The sequence below is a fragment of the Dermacentor silvarum genome, chromosome 10, assembly GCF_013339745.2.
Source record: "Dermacentor silvarum isolate Dsil-2018 chromosome 10, BIME_Dsil_1.4, whole genome shotgun sequence".
Classification (NCBI taxonomy): domain Eukaryota; kingdom Metazoa; phylum Arthropoda; class Arachnida; order Ixodida; family Ixodidae; genus Dermacentor; species Dermacentor silvarum.
Window position 1 is genome coordinate 65,245,114 of NC_051163.1, and position 15,023 is coordinate 65,260,136.

The window sequence follows — 15,023 nt, forward strand, 5'->3', positions numbered from 1 at the left end:
TTGGGGCGACTCTCTGCTGCGGCCCAAATGCGTATCTTGGGGACCGGGCGCAGGGGAACCCGCCTCTTTCACGGCGCTACGGCGCATGCGCCCTGCCCTGGCGGATTAGTCGCCAAAACGTTTTGGAAGGGTCGCGCGCGCGGCCGTGCGGCCCCGTCTCGGGGGAACGTCCCCCGAAAAAAAAAAATGCGCTCGCACGCGCGCTGCTGCAAGTGAAAACTCGTGCTGTGTACCTCGTTGAAACTTCACTGGTAGCTTGACGTCGGTGCGGTACCGAAAACGTGCGTAGCGTAGACTGCAAACTCCACTTTAAACAGAAAGCGGTGAGGGCTTCGTCTAGACTGCACAGGGACCCACGTAGTTGCGCCTTGAATTGATGGCTGTAATAGCAAATTTATCGATAAACCCCTGCGTTACACTTGGACGACACTTAAAAACACGTTGCTGACGAATACTTCATGCAGCGTCGGTTCTCGCTTGCTGGTAATGGCAGCGTGTGGCCCGACTTCACTTACTCGTTCAAGGCGCGGTAACACTGGGTCGATACGACACCGACAAGACGCGCACGCCTACGATTGGCCGACCATTCAGCACTGTGTCGCTGAGGCCATTTTATCATACCAGGCCTACAAGGCGTAACCGACGAGCGCGAGTTGTCGTACTGCGATGGCTTTCTTGTCGACGGCACCGATAAAATCAGCGTGCCGACCATCATTCGGCCGAACGCCGCGCGATCGGCCGTCGAACCGATAACGCGATAGCCGCAACGGCTCCGTTAGTATATATAAATAGTCGCGCTCAAAGTGAGTCAAGACATGCCTACGAAGTGAAATGCACAAGATTCGACCCTCTCAATCCGTGCACATAAATTGAGCCAATGTTGATCCTGTTCAGCGAAGGTTAGGCCTGGCGCCGTCGAGTTCTGCGCACCCGCTACCGGCGGACTGGTACTGAAAAGTAAGCAAGTTATAATGAAGGAAACTGCTTTTATAGTCCAATTCTAGCCTTAGCGATTTGAAATAAACTACCCTTCGCTTTTATCGCCGCGTACACAATCAGCTGCAAGCGGGGACACAGCGCTGTGCCCACGCCTGTGCCAACATCTGTACGTCACGTTCCCGTAGGCTGCCGTCGTATTCGCGACGTAGATGGGTGGGGTTTACGTGTTGGCATACTGACACATTCCTTAATTCCTGCGATGTACTCTTTATCTCTGTGTCAAACCCGAAACGAGACGGTACATTCGGTACAGCAGCATAAACAGCCGCTTCGCTCAGTTATATACAACGGTGTCACGATGGCATCCGCGTTTTTGCAGGAGAACACACGGCCTTTAAATGAGCGCTTATGCGAGCACAGTTTGCTCTAATAATGTTTTATCACACGCGCAAACTAACTATCGCGAAGTTAAAGAAAAGCGAGAATCAGTAATAAATTGCAGCCCAATATTTGTAACTGGATCACAGCCGCCATTGTTTAAGTGGCTCAGCCGCTCATACTGACTCGTCTCACGATGGAACAAACGCGGCTCATATGAGCAGATATGTGTGTTTTAATTATACTTTTTCGACATTCTTTCATATCAGCGCCTTTTCATATATGCACCTTTCCACCATTTTTTGACGCTAACAACGATCTGTGGCTGTAGATGCGGATGTAAACAACTGCATCGCTTTGCTAAATCCGACGCGGAAGGCTGCACACTCGAAAACATCTTATTATGCGAAATGTCTAAAGAACGTCTAAAAATAATTACAAAAAAAGCGAGGTGCAAGTGCAGGAGTTAGCGCCAACAAACTCCGAAGCAGCCGCTACGGCAGAGGGAGCTCAGCGTGCCTTTATCGGCAGTACTGTAAACAAAACAGCACACTCAGGCCTGCTCACCCTACATGTATGTAGTTGATGAGTGCTACATGGCTTCCAGGAACGACATGCTGTCCCCCAGAAGCCATTAATAATTATTCGCGATCTACGAAACGCACAACCGATGCGCACTTAACACGGGCGCAGGTTCACAAATCAACCGGCGAAAGCCCCAGCACCCTACCAAAACGTTTCCAGCGGCGCGCGGCAGAGGGCAGCACAGGAAAATGAAAAAGGCGGGCAATCTCCCACGCGAAAGCGGGAAGGCAGCGCGGGAGGGAGGGGGGGGGGGCGGCTTCAACTCTGCCAACAACTGTGCTTGTACTTTGCCCCCGCTGTGGCGGTCGCCCGCACCGTCTCTTATCTCCACAGCGCTCTGACATTTGTATGCGCTGTGCATTTGCATTCTCAGTTTCCGTTGAAGCGATAGACCGCACGGAGCTTCGCCCCCTGCGGCGGCTGCGCTTGCTGCCAGCGTTTTGACAGACCTTGTCTGCGGTCATTCACTGTGCTCTATTCATGTTTGCTTGCGCGCGCTGACACCACGCTTGTTAATTCAGTTAGTAAGCGAATGTGTCCAAGTTTATGCAGCCGATAAAACTACTATCCCTACTCCGAATAGCTCTCTACTAATTTGCTATCGCAATTTATGCTTCGCCTTTCGGGCGAAACATTTTAACAGAACGTCGTTCTGTTAAACATTTTTAACAGAACGTCGTTTTTTGCATTGAAACAAAAAGTAACTGGGACGCCAATCTAATTCGTCGAACACTTTGGTATGAGCTATGACACCAGTTTCGGGGGCTGGTGTTATTCTGAGAATTCGTTCCAAGTTTATACGCATTGCTAATTGACCGGCTACAGTTCGTAAATTTCAACATGCGCTGTAACGTAATCAGCTAGAAGCTAATTAGCGAATTTTGTTTATTCGCCTATTGTGCATTTCGATTTTTTCGAGCATGTCCGCCTCTTCGAGTAATTTAGTTCAATGACTTGAATGGTGAATTAGTAAACGTCATGAATCCTCGACGTTTACGCTGTAGCATCGATAAAACACCCTATAGATAATAATCACTAATGCTAAGTTCGTGTTATGGTGCTTACAGTGGTGGTCCAGCCAGTTTAGGATTTGGAGAAATTTTTGGAGAAGGTAAAAAAAAAAAAAGCTGTTTCGTAGCAATTTAGGAGCAGCTACATTAGCATTTTGTAGCAGTTCTGTAGTACAAAATTTTGCGTTTCTGAAAAGCAAGTGCATGACATTTGGTACAGCTTATAGATTACTAGTGCACAATTATTAACTACTTCTTTAGAGGAAATGGACACAAGCAAGACAGATAGACGCAGCCATTTAGCTCGTGTGCCCACTGCAGGAAACCATGGTACGTTGCAAACAGACCTCGTTTGGCTATGTAAATAGCGCTTATAAACTAGTGAGAACAGTGTTATGCTATCAGACATAATATAAAAGCGTCTAGAAATGCTGAAAAACAAAGCAATTTTGTTTCGTCGGCAATAAGATAATGACTACACGAAGCTGTATCAAAAAGTTTCAATAATTTTTCTATTCAGACGCGCCTACATGCACCATCTGAGCATGTCTTGTTTGCACTGTAAAACAAGTTTTAAAAGCATAAATACTGATTTTCTTTTCTACTTAACCCACACATCTTGCACAGTGACAACATGGAAATTCATTTTTGTCAGAGGCTGTAACCATTAATTTTTTTCCAGCTCTTCAAGCTCAAAAAGTGCAGTAGCCAGGCTCACATACATTCCCTTCAGCTAACAGCTGTTACCCATTTTGGACCTGCTCCATGCTATTGTGAGCCAAGCCAGTAGAGATTGTTTCTTCTACGCGGTTAAGCAAAGATCGGCCAAGCTCTTTGGCGCACGTGGCGCAAGTTGCAATTCGGTGGGCGCAGCAAGGCGTAGACAAGCAGAATTGTAGCAAAATGGCGCAGTTGGACCACCAGCAGCAGCTTATTTGGCCTAGCAAAGCGTCAAATTCACCGCGCTCATGGCCGCGCAAATCGTGCTGCACGTTTGCTGGTGGGGTGGCGTCATCTGTGAACTAAGAGAATAAACACATAAGTAAACGTGGCCTCTGAGATTAGCAGCGTTTGTAGCACAATCTCTAAGGCTATAAAGTGGCACATAGAGAAATACCATGACTGCAAAACCACAAAACTAAAGCAGTTATATAAAGCTTCGGCCGCTCATTCCAAAATTAACCAGATAATTCGTAGACTATTTTGATTTGGACTGCTTTTAATGTGGGGGGCGTAGTACGTACAGCCAATTATAACCAAGGCGAAAGGGACAACAAAAACAAGCCAAAATTCCCGCGCCGGCGGTAAATGTCATCTACCCTCGACCCCAGCGTTCTTGCGTCGCTCATTGAACTTGATCCCCGCTGCCGGTCGTGCGTGCGTTTCTAGTCGCGATTTGTAAGTGGGCACCCGCGGACTCGTTTCCGCTAGCCGCTGGTCGCATTGGGGAGAAAAGAAGAGCCCTGGGTGATCGTGTGGGCCGCTCTTCCGAGCGATCCGTTTCCTCCGGCTCGCGTACCACTGGACGGAAGGCGTCGGATAGGCGAGACGCCGGCGAGCCTCCCGCAGCGAAGCGACGACCGCCGGCGACGGTGGGTGTAGTCCTCACACAGCGGCGGGGCATTGGTTCCTCTCTCGCCACATGAGGAGTCGACTAGCCGCCGCCAAGATGGCCGCTCACCGGCGACAGGCACCGCGTCGCTCCGTACCGTAGTGTGTTGCAGCCGCCTGTGCGCGCGTGTGTTTCCGTGCTGATCGGCACCCGAGAGGGAGATAAGAGCCATGGGTATCCAAGCCCTTCAGAAGTTCATTCGAGGCCAACTGTCCGGGCGCCTGCGTTCCCGTGGATCTGCTAAAAATCGCGCGCAACGCCGCTGTCCGCCGCCCGGGGGTCGCGGAAACCCGCGGTTGCCCGCCGCCGCCGGCAACCGCCTGTGCCTAGTCGTCGACGGGGAGTGCTGCCTAGACCGGCTCTACGGAGGCTACTTCTCGGACTGGGTATGCGGCGGCCAGTGGAACCGCATGGTCCAGTTCCTGTCCGTGCTCATTCAGACTATCCAGAACAACAACATCGAGCTCGCCGTGTTCTTCAACGGCAGCCTCGAGCCGCAGCGGCTCGAAGAATGGCACCGGCAGCAGCAGGCCGAGCGACGCAAGGTGGGCCAGGTGCTCAAGCATGTGGCGACCAAGGCCACGCCGCCGCCCAAGGTGTGGTGGATAGCTCCCGTCTGCCTGAGGACCTGCCTGCGAATGGCGCTGCGGCACCTGAACGTCACCGTGCTCTGCAGCATGGACGACCACCGGCAGGAGGTGATCGCCTTCTGCCGCGAGAACGGCTTCCACGGACTCATGGCCGAGGATGCCGAGTACGCCATCTTCGACCCGCCGCGATACTTCTCGTCGGCGCAGCTCAAGCTCACGTACAAGGTGAGCGCCCTCACCTCCTCGCGGAGCTCGCGCCCGCCCGCTCACTTTCTTCCGATTTGTCCGCGCTGGAACTAGGGGCCGAACGTACGGTCCCAACCGCTGGCTACCGGCGTGTGCTGTAGGCCTACCCGCTCAAAAAAAAATGTTAGCACTGCGAGCCGGCTCGTTAGGCCTAATCTATTCCCGGAACTGCCGCCTCTGTTTGCCTGGGTAGTCGCCGTGCTGTTTAATCGTGTCGATCGCTACCGTTTCAACGCCGACTAAGCGTTGTTTGTAAAAACCACAGCGCGCTAGCAGCTCCCAAACATGGAACGCAGCTGTTTCCGTGTCCTACTCTTGCCTACATGTTGCATGCTGTAACTGCGCGTCTCATTAGTCAACGAACGTGATGGCAAGGCAGTGACAGCAGCCGAGTCTCGCGGTCGTGGTGGTTTGCTCACGGCATTGTTCGTACGCGGAGCGTTCTTAAAATATAATTTGTAGTCAACGCTGAAGCGAAACTGGGCTAAGCCCCAAAGCCTAGTGTGAAGGCGCCGCTACCATTCTGTGGAAAATAAACCACACCATTCATTCATTCATTTGCTGCCGCTGACGCTTCGCGTTTTGACCCGTGAGAGAATGGCCGCCAAGTTTTCTGCTTGTAACTGGCGGAGAATATATTTGCATTCGTGCCACGATTCGTACGTTGCACTACAGCGGACCGCGCAGCCAGCAACCCGCTCACTAGACTTGCTGGACTTTTTTTTTTTTTTATTGTATTGTTGAGTAAAGTTGTGTAAGCGCTTCCTCGTGCCAGGGCCGAATGCTCACGAGACATGTTTACATAGGGATGTGGTTTCGACGTAGCCAGCCGGGCGACCATTACATGTGGTCGTAGCTTAGGCGGGGCTTACTTTTTTTTCTCTCTCATTCTGTATGCTTCTGATATCTTGAGCTGACGGGGACCGTACGTTGCGTAATGCTTTCCCAAGTGGGCGGACATGTGCAAAGCTTCCTGCATCGCCACTTTGCGTGCGTAAGCGGGTATGCGCCGAGTTTCAATGGCTTCTGCCGTCGTGCGGCGGGCATATATTGATGCTTTGAAACGTTATAAGTATGAAGGGTACGCATTTGGGCTGGTTGGTTCACGATTACGAGAACACGAAACAGCGCTGAACAACAGGACGAAGGGAGAGCACAGACACGGGCGCTGAAAGTTTCAGACGATCACCAGACGATAATAGCCATACCCACAATGGCAAATGAAATATTTTCTTTGAAAAAAAAAAAAAGTGTACAGGACTTGCATGCAGTTTCCTTTCACGCTGTGTGCCCCAGTACTTTCCTGTCGGGAACAGCATTGGCATCCCTGCATGCTGTCGCATTACTGACAGGATATGAGCGAGCACAAAGTCTGAAATAAAGGAACTCCACACAGGATTGTTAAGTTATTGTTAATTTCTTATTCGCAAGGTTACTCTTATGCTTAATACAAATCGCAGCACAAGTACAACAAAAATGTCGCACAATAATAATTGCACAGGCCATTTCCCTGGTGTTTGCCAGACTTTATGAAACAAACTTGTGTGTATATGTGTCATTTTTTTTTTTTTTTTACAACATAGTCCCCAGAATGGGTAAAAATTTTTATGTGTAATTGTTGCACACCACCTCCTGTCCTGCCTCCTGGCAAATTTGTGACCCACCTTTTTTATTGTCGTACTAATATAAAATTGGCAGGTTTTCCAAGCTGACCTCATTTGTGTCAATGACTATAATTTTTGCTGGTGAGGAGCCATGTCATGGGTTAGGACTCTGATCGCGTTTCAGGGAAGAATGCTTAGCAAAGCAAACTGTGATGTAACACATTTCCCATGCCGACCTGCTATGGTGGGTCAGTGATGACTCTGGCATTGTGCTGCTGAGTACAGTTGGGGGTTCAGCCCCCATTGTTGTCCGATAGGCCTTCATTGATGAATGCACATGCGCTGGTCCTCTCGTTCATGTCAAAAAGCATCTCGTGCAATTTTTTAGGTGTAGAGATCTGGGCTGGCATAATGTAGCCATTCCGTTCGCTCGATTCTATGTCACTCTTATCATCCACCCGACTGGCTGATCCAGTTGATAAAGTTGTTGGAGTGCTGCTTCTGACCACTGACGAAGCTCAACAAGAAATTGCATTGGATATAGAGACGTTACATTATACCAGCCCTGAATGAAGTTTGTATCCTACTTTCTTGGAAACTTGGGCCGTGCGCACAAAATAGTGGAAGTGAGAGTCGTGTTGTTATTCTGCAGGCTAAATTCTAAACATTGGCATCTCCACTCAAGATTTGTGTCCTCAAACACCTGATTTCTACTACCCTGTGCTTGCCGCTCATGATAACTTGGGGGCAGTAGTGCTAGCGTTGCCTCTTGTGAAGCTTGTCTTTAAACATCTGCAATGCTCTTATCTGCATTAGTGAGCATGTTAACCCTGTAATGCCCAAACACAGTTTCACATCAAGAAATATTAGAGCAACTCATTCAGCTTTATTTCTGGCAACAGAAAATAGGTTTGTACAAAAAAAAAAAGAAATGTTATTAGAGTTGAAACCTAATTACCATAGTAATTGGTTTGCTGAACTATGCACAACTGAAAACTTGCTCCAGCATATCAAAAATTCTACTATAGGCTACCCATTGTTTCTCGTGCTTGTCAGCATCTTGAGGTATCAAAATCACCGTAGCATATATGGTACGTCGGGAATTACAGGAATGATAGCCCTGGGGGTCTTAGACCAAAAATATTTAAAAACCTTTATTCGAGTTAAGGTTTTATGCAACTTTTGTTTTAAGGTAGACATTTGAAATTTAGTCTTATTGGATTTCTTGAGTCATGGAAAAGCCATGGATACCATATCTTGTGAAATCTAAAGAACTGGTATTCTGCAAATCTTTCTGGCAAATTTACATGGTTAACTAGCACGCAAATACAGCCAAATTAGATTTTAAAGAATGGACCTCATATTCGAAATAAGCATGTAAAATTGTATACCTACAAGGTGCCAGCACTGTAACTTGGAAGAATAAAGATTTTAAACTTTTTTTTTTTTTTTTGTCTGAAAACCCATCTCTCCCCTAGAACGTATTTGCTCTTGTATCGGTTTTGGCAGCAATGTGACCTTAACAAGGCTGTCTTATTTATTTTTATGCTGAAAAGAGTTGTGCGGCAGCTGGACGGTGGCAGCTGCAGTGATTGCAGAAGCAGAGCTAGTCGGGTGTATCACGACTTCATGACGTGTCCACCTCCCGTGTACCGAACTAGTGCACAAACAAGCACGCCAAACAATAATTTAAGGTATTTTGACACTTGCCAGTACTTTTTCCAAAAATTTAGATGGCCAGCCTATTTTTCTTGCGTTGCACTGTGGCCTTAGCCTGCCGCGTTAGACACGTTGAAGCCCCTTGCATTTGGTAGTTAACAAACACGCGCAGATGAATACAAAAATGTTATGCAAGTGCTCTTTTAACGTCCCTGTCGTTTGCTTTCTTAGAAAAGCAGCTGAATTCCTTTTTGTATGGTTGGCATTATCTTACTAATGCAGAGGTATTTGCAGTTATCTTTATCGTTGAGAAGGCTTGTACGCATGTCACATTGGCAGAAAAGTAAAATTAGCATAGCCGTCTTATGCCCTAAAGTTCAATGCATGCTCATGGTGCCACATGGACATACTTAATGGCATTTAAGTCTAATGCCATTTGAGGTGTAATGTGTTGTCACTAATCTTTTGGCTGCCGAATGTGTACTATCGCTCCCAGCTGCTGCACCTGTACATGAAAGATCTATTTCTGAAGTACAGTGAAATATTTCTATGTAGGGGGGGGGATAAATGTAATAATTTGTTTGCTATTTCTTGGGTCTTTTTGCCTGCAAAGTATTTTTGGGGCGATCTTGGGCAACATTTGCTTTCGTTAAAAGCGTGAGTGTTACAGCAACTTCAGGTATAATATCGTTCAGAAATGTACAGGCGTACACACGTAATTGCATTAGCCTTGCACATATGGCACAGGTATTAGCGTGGTTTTAAACTCTTTTGCTATTGTTGCTTGGCTGTGAAGAACATAGCCTCTAATAACGACCTAGTGCATATTAAATGCTATAAAGGAATTGGTTCATCGAATCTCTGGCAGAGCTCAGTGACTGTAAAGCAGGTTTATGGCATTTCTCTTTAGAAGTAGCACTTCCGTAATCTCGTCGGGGGCCAGGTGGACTGAAATGAGAGGTGCCTATAGTGTTCGAGCTGAATACAAGCACCAGCCGATTTTTCTTGCGTTGCACTGTGGCCTTAGCCTGCCGCGTTAGACACGTTGCAGCCCCTTGCATTTGGTAGTTAACATTTCATGTCAAAAGGTCGCGCAAGGTTCTGGCGATTCTTGACAGCTGCGTGTCATGTCTACGGCTGCGCGCTTGTTTTGCTTCTCGCAAAGCTGCATATTGTGAGGCAGGCGGGCTCACTGAGTAGGTTGTACCGTTAGGTGATTCATTTTCCGAAACCGTATAGCTTTTTGAGGTATTTTGAAAGTTTACTTTCTGTCTCTCCTTAGCCGCTGTGGGGGACGTGGGTGGTACAACTGTTTATTTATTTGTGGATGTGTGGACAATTTGCAAAATTCTGTACATCAGTTCTGCAAGGCATAGATAGCATGCGAAGGCTGTCATTGTGTAATCTTTGCTTTTCCTAGCATGAGTGTATATCAACTTGCTTAGCATTATGTTGTTTTAAGTTGCAAGCTTCTTATGATAGCTAACACTGCACATAAACTACATTTTCGCCTTAAGCACGGGGCACTCAGGGATTCAGAGGAAAAACATGAGTACCATACAGATTTCATAGGGACCTTTGAAACCCTTGCAATCTCTTAAAACCATTTTTGAGGCCTCGAAATCCCCTACTATCATGAAGCACTTAAGAATCCTTGCATGTTGCTTTTGGCTAAGCTTAACAAATTTTATTTGCATATTTGACCACGAGGCTTATGCAAGCCTAGAGTCAAGACGATCTGATTAGCGTCCTTGTGGTATACACGATGCCATCTTGTCTGTTGTGGCTGGTGAGGGTTTATGCGAAAAATGGCCAACACTTTCTCATTTCTTGTACCATGTAGAGGAGGTGTTTGTTCATTGCTAAATACTGCTTTGTCTTCAAGCTGTCGGGTAACCCGCCGTGGTTGCTCAGCGGCTATGGTGTTGGGCTGCTGAGCACGAGGTCGCAGGATCGCATCCCGGCCACGGCGGCCGCATTTCGATAGGGGCGAAATGCGAAAACACCCGTGTACTTAGATTTAGGTGCACGTTAAAGAACCCCAGGTTGTTAAAATTTCTGGAGTCCCCCACTACGGCGTGCCTCATAATCAGATCGTGGTTTTGGCAAGTAAAACCCCATAATTTAATTTGATTTTAAGCTGTCGGGTATCATGGCGCTTTAGTCCTTGAAAATGTCTCATCAGTGCCTTGAATGTCCTCAAAATTCCTTTTGCAAAAAGCTGCTATGAACATACCTAAAATTGCCTTTTCCTGGCTTCTTTGTTTCATTGAATTTTTTTTTTTCTCCTTATTTGGTTACTAGTCTGGAAATTGAGCTTTATCTCAGATCTGTCATGCAATAGCAAGGAGGCGCTAGTGTTGAATTTCGGAAAACCTCCCCAACCTCCATGCCGCCATCTAAACTGGCAGCAGCTGTCAATCCTCTGTGGAGGATTGTGGAGCAGCTGTGGAGGCCAGGTAGCAGGCTCCTTTCATTTCTGAAATAAAATGCAGAAGCAGATCTGTGGAGGAGATGTTTTTGTTTGTAAGAGGGCTGCAGTAAGGTAGCTGACATTCAGAATTTTTATGAATTGGCTAGTAAGTGCTAGGCACCTGTCGCTAATAGACTGCTAAACCTGTTCCCTGCATGGTTTTAGTTAAGATAGAAATCAATTGCTTAGTTTTGACCTGGTTAACAGCCGTTGACAAAATAACTCGCCATCACAATGAGCATCCTCTGAAGCCGATGACGAGTCAACGTGCGGTGAACTTCTGTAAAATTTTGCACATGTGTATGTGTTCAGTTTCTTGTGATTCTGACAGGAAAATAATGTGCAGTGACTTTCATCATTTTTTTTTTTCACTTTTATAAAAGTTTTTGGAATTTGTCACAGCATTTAAGGGGTTAAGTACTGTTTGTTCTTTGATTCAAGTAATAACCCTTAATAGATAAGGAGGAAATCTAGGATTTTCGTATTTGTGCAAATGGCTGATTATTTTGTAAGGCAAAGTGGCATGAAAATTTTGCGTAAGGATGGCATAGTCGATTCATAATTTATATATATATATATTTACAAAGTAACTGAAAGTGGGCCACATTGCACACACATATGCATGCACATGTATAGTAAACATAATCAGCATCACAAGCTTGCATTGCACAGTATCCAAGAGAAAAACTGAATTCCAACGTCCACTAGTATATGCAAATAACAGTTTTACTGTCTGCGGGCACAAATGAGGATATGCAGCTGTTTTGCTGCACCCATGCCTCGCAAACCTTTGGTGCTGGCTGTACATACAGCATTGTACGCAAAATGGTGCTGCGTGACTGTGGACACAGACGTACTTGCACCGCGTTTTTGTTCTTCTGAATCAGCATGTTCACTTTTCTTAAAGCACCGCTCTGTTAATTGACTTGTCTTCACGGGCTCCCATTTTGACTTAGGGCATAGCCACTACAATGAAAGCTGACTTGCATTTCACCGGTTTCTCTCGAGGTTCCTTGTGCCATGTACCGATTCTAAACGGCAAAGAGCAGTGGATGAGCTGCATATATCTTTGGCTAGTTTGAATGGGCTAAGGTCACCTTTCATACTGGAATGCTATAGTGATACTCGTTTGTACACCACTCCTGCATGGCATAAACAGCCTCGTCTGTGAGAATCGCTCCTTCGGAATAACCATGAGCCCAAATTTGGCGTTATGCTCTCGGAACGCATCAGGTCATAGATTTAGTTCCTGGCCATGGTACTGATGGTAACTGCAGTCCAATGAAAACATGGCCATTGCTTATGAAAGAGGCACACGGTGTTCAGTTGCACATGCCAGTGACGGTCTCGCCAAGTGTCAGTCTTGGCAGAAACGGCACGCCGCAGAACGCACAAGCCAGGGACGGAAGAGGGGGGGAGACAAATGAATCTGGAAAAAAAGTAATAGCGAAATCTGGCCCCAGGTAGTCAAAGTTAAGCCAGAGCTCTGCATTGTTATAGGCATCATTCACAGCACTCGCAATGAAGCAGCAAGTTGTTAGATCTGTCAGTTAGCAGTGATCACTTCCTCATCAGGCCTTGTTGTGTAATAGGCGTGACTGGCCAGTTGTATTGGATTGTCGCAGTACAGCTTGAAGCCACAAGCACAAATATGAGACAGATCCATGTACTAAATGTTCCCATCATTCCCATGGGAAACTCTATGGTCCCCGTCAACTGCTGCCCTGTCTGTGCACAGTCGGGCTTTTCTCAGTGCACAGACAAGAGGAAGCTTCGCAGACAAATTGAGAGCACTTCCTGGAGGGTGCAGGAAAGAATGTGCTGAGATGGCATGCAGCAGTCTGGCCCCTCGTGCGCTAGCTTAGACTTTAGTCGCCAGTGCACTTGGCGTGCTTTGTTGTTTGCCTTCCTTCAACTTTTTTTAAAGAATTCCTCCTCCATCTATGCAGCATGTTTGCTCAGAGATCTGGATTTGCTGCTGCCGAGACTCAGACGGAGGAGACGACACGCAGAGTCGGCAATCCTAGTGCTTCTAAATATATACACTTGAGCGGGACAGAGTCAAAAGGCTGGCACCCTTGTGGTTATTCTGCAAGACGTAGTAGAGAGAAGGGGTAAGGGTAACGTTAGGCTAAGGTGCGGCATGGTAGGACTGGGTGGGGCCTCTTTAATCTTTTTGTCGTTTAATCTTTTTCGCAGTGAACGTCAGATTATTTCGTTCACCGGGTTTGGCTCTTAGGGGCTGAAGGCAACGCAACGTGTCGTCTGTCTCACTAGCTTCCGTAACAGCTGTACTTAGCTGGGGTGTTGGGAGGGTTGTGCAAGACGTGCATTTGCTCGGTTCCGAGTCTTTCCCGCACACAGCTGCCGTCGTGAGGCTTTTTTTCTTGTTGCTGCATTGTTTCCTTGGACATTCCAAGACCCCAGTGAGGGCTTCGTATGAGAAAGGAAGGCCCAAGAAAAATAAAAAAGAAGGGGATTAGAACAGAAAGATAAATCATTAATGTAGTATGCAACAAATGTCTGAAACATGTGCATTAGCAATGGAAAAAAGATTGGCGCTGTTGAACGCTCTGACTGGAGGGGAGAAATTGCTATTGCCGGCACTGCTGTTCAGGAATGTGGACGTAGTGAGAGTGCTGGACTAATACCATGTTTGTTGCGATTGGCAGTTACCCACTACAGCGTTCAAGTGACTGTGAATCTAATCATGATAGTTTCATTTCACATTCATATGCTGCCAGCTGTCAAAATGAAAAGTGGTTCTTCACAAGCTGCAACTGCCGATGAAACTACCCCAGAGAATGAGTGGGAATGACCTTGTACTCTTGCCCTCCAGTTGTCCTTGGTTGCAGCGCTGCTTATCACTATTTCGCCACTCTAATTGACAATCACTCAGGATGAACTTTTTTTCGTTGTGACTGTACCTGTGAGCAGGCAGACATGGAAAAATAGAAACATTGTTGCAAATATTTGTGGAATAGATCACCATGTAACAAGTATGAAGGTTTCGGATAGTTTTGAGTCTTTTTTTCTCCTGAGCAAATGAGAACGTTATCGCGTTGGTGGCTTGACCCGGAGCCAGGGCTTAGTGGCTATGGGGATCATTTGCCGAACATGAGGTCGCGGGTTCGAGTTGCAGCAACCGTGGCCACATCCCGGTAGAAGTGCAATGCCAAATACACTCATGCATCATGCTTTGGGTGCCTGTTAGAAACCCCAGGCAGTCAAAATTAATCCGGAGCCCTTCAGTGTGCAATTCCTGTTAGCTCACTGTGCAGTTTCGGGATGGTAAACCCCCGCAATTGTTTTAACACTGCCTACTTGGGCACAATTTTCTCGTCACGTGCTTGCAGGGCTCCTTGGAAACACGGGAGTTCATCCTGGATGAAGTGGCTCGCAGCCTGAACCTGCACCCGAACCGTTTCTGCGTGCTTGCGGCACTGCTCGGAAACTACCTGCTCTCGGAGGAGGACCTTACACCCTTCCATCGTTCCCTCTGTCCCGATGCCAAGGGCAAGGTGAGTGTATTCAGGAAATGGTATTAGGTCATGTAGCTTTTTAATGCCATGGTAAATGAAACTTTGTTTTCATTCATAGAACTTCTTTCACGTTGTGGTTTTTCCGCAGGACTGATTTGCTATGTTCAGTATTCCTGAGCTTTGGGGTGTCGATTAATTCACTGAAGCTTAAGAGTGCTAGACTATGTTGAAGACTGCGCATGTTTGTATGAACAAGAAGTGTTGTCTGCTCCACTTTCTGCATTCCATCGGGAATGTTCAAGTCCAAGCTAAGAAGGAAAAAGTGCACTTAGGGTAGGAATTGCGAGGCATTTGTCACAAGGCAGTGGTGAAGTGCCTTGCGAACACTTGCTTTGCCCATATCTTTTCTGTCAAGCTTCCTTTATCAGTATCAATTCTTTGGGAA

The 15,023-nt window shown here is 46.9% G+C and overlaps 1 protein-coding gene across 1 annotated transcript in view; it reads left to right on the plus strand.

Moving 5' to 3' along the window:
- Window positions 1-15,023, plus strand: part of LOC119465898 (constitutive coactivator of PPAR-gamma-like protein 1 homolog) — a 66,060-nt gene that overhangs the window by 8,541 nt on the left and 42,496 nt on the right. The window contains exon 2 of the mRNA XM_049657941.1: window positions 14,453-14,617. Within this exon, the coding sequence (XP_049513898.1) occupies window positions 14,453-14,617 (165 nt within the window). The remainder of the gene's footprint in view (window positions 1-14,452; window positions 14,618-15,023) is intronic.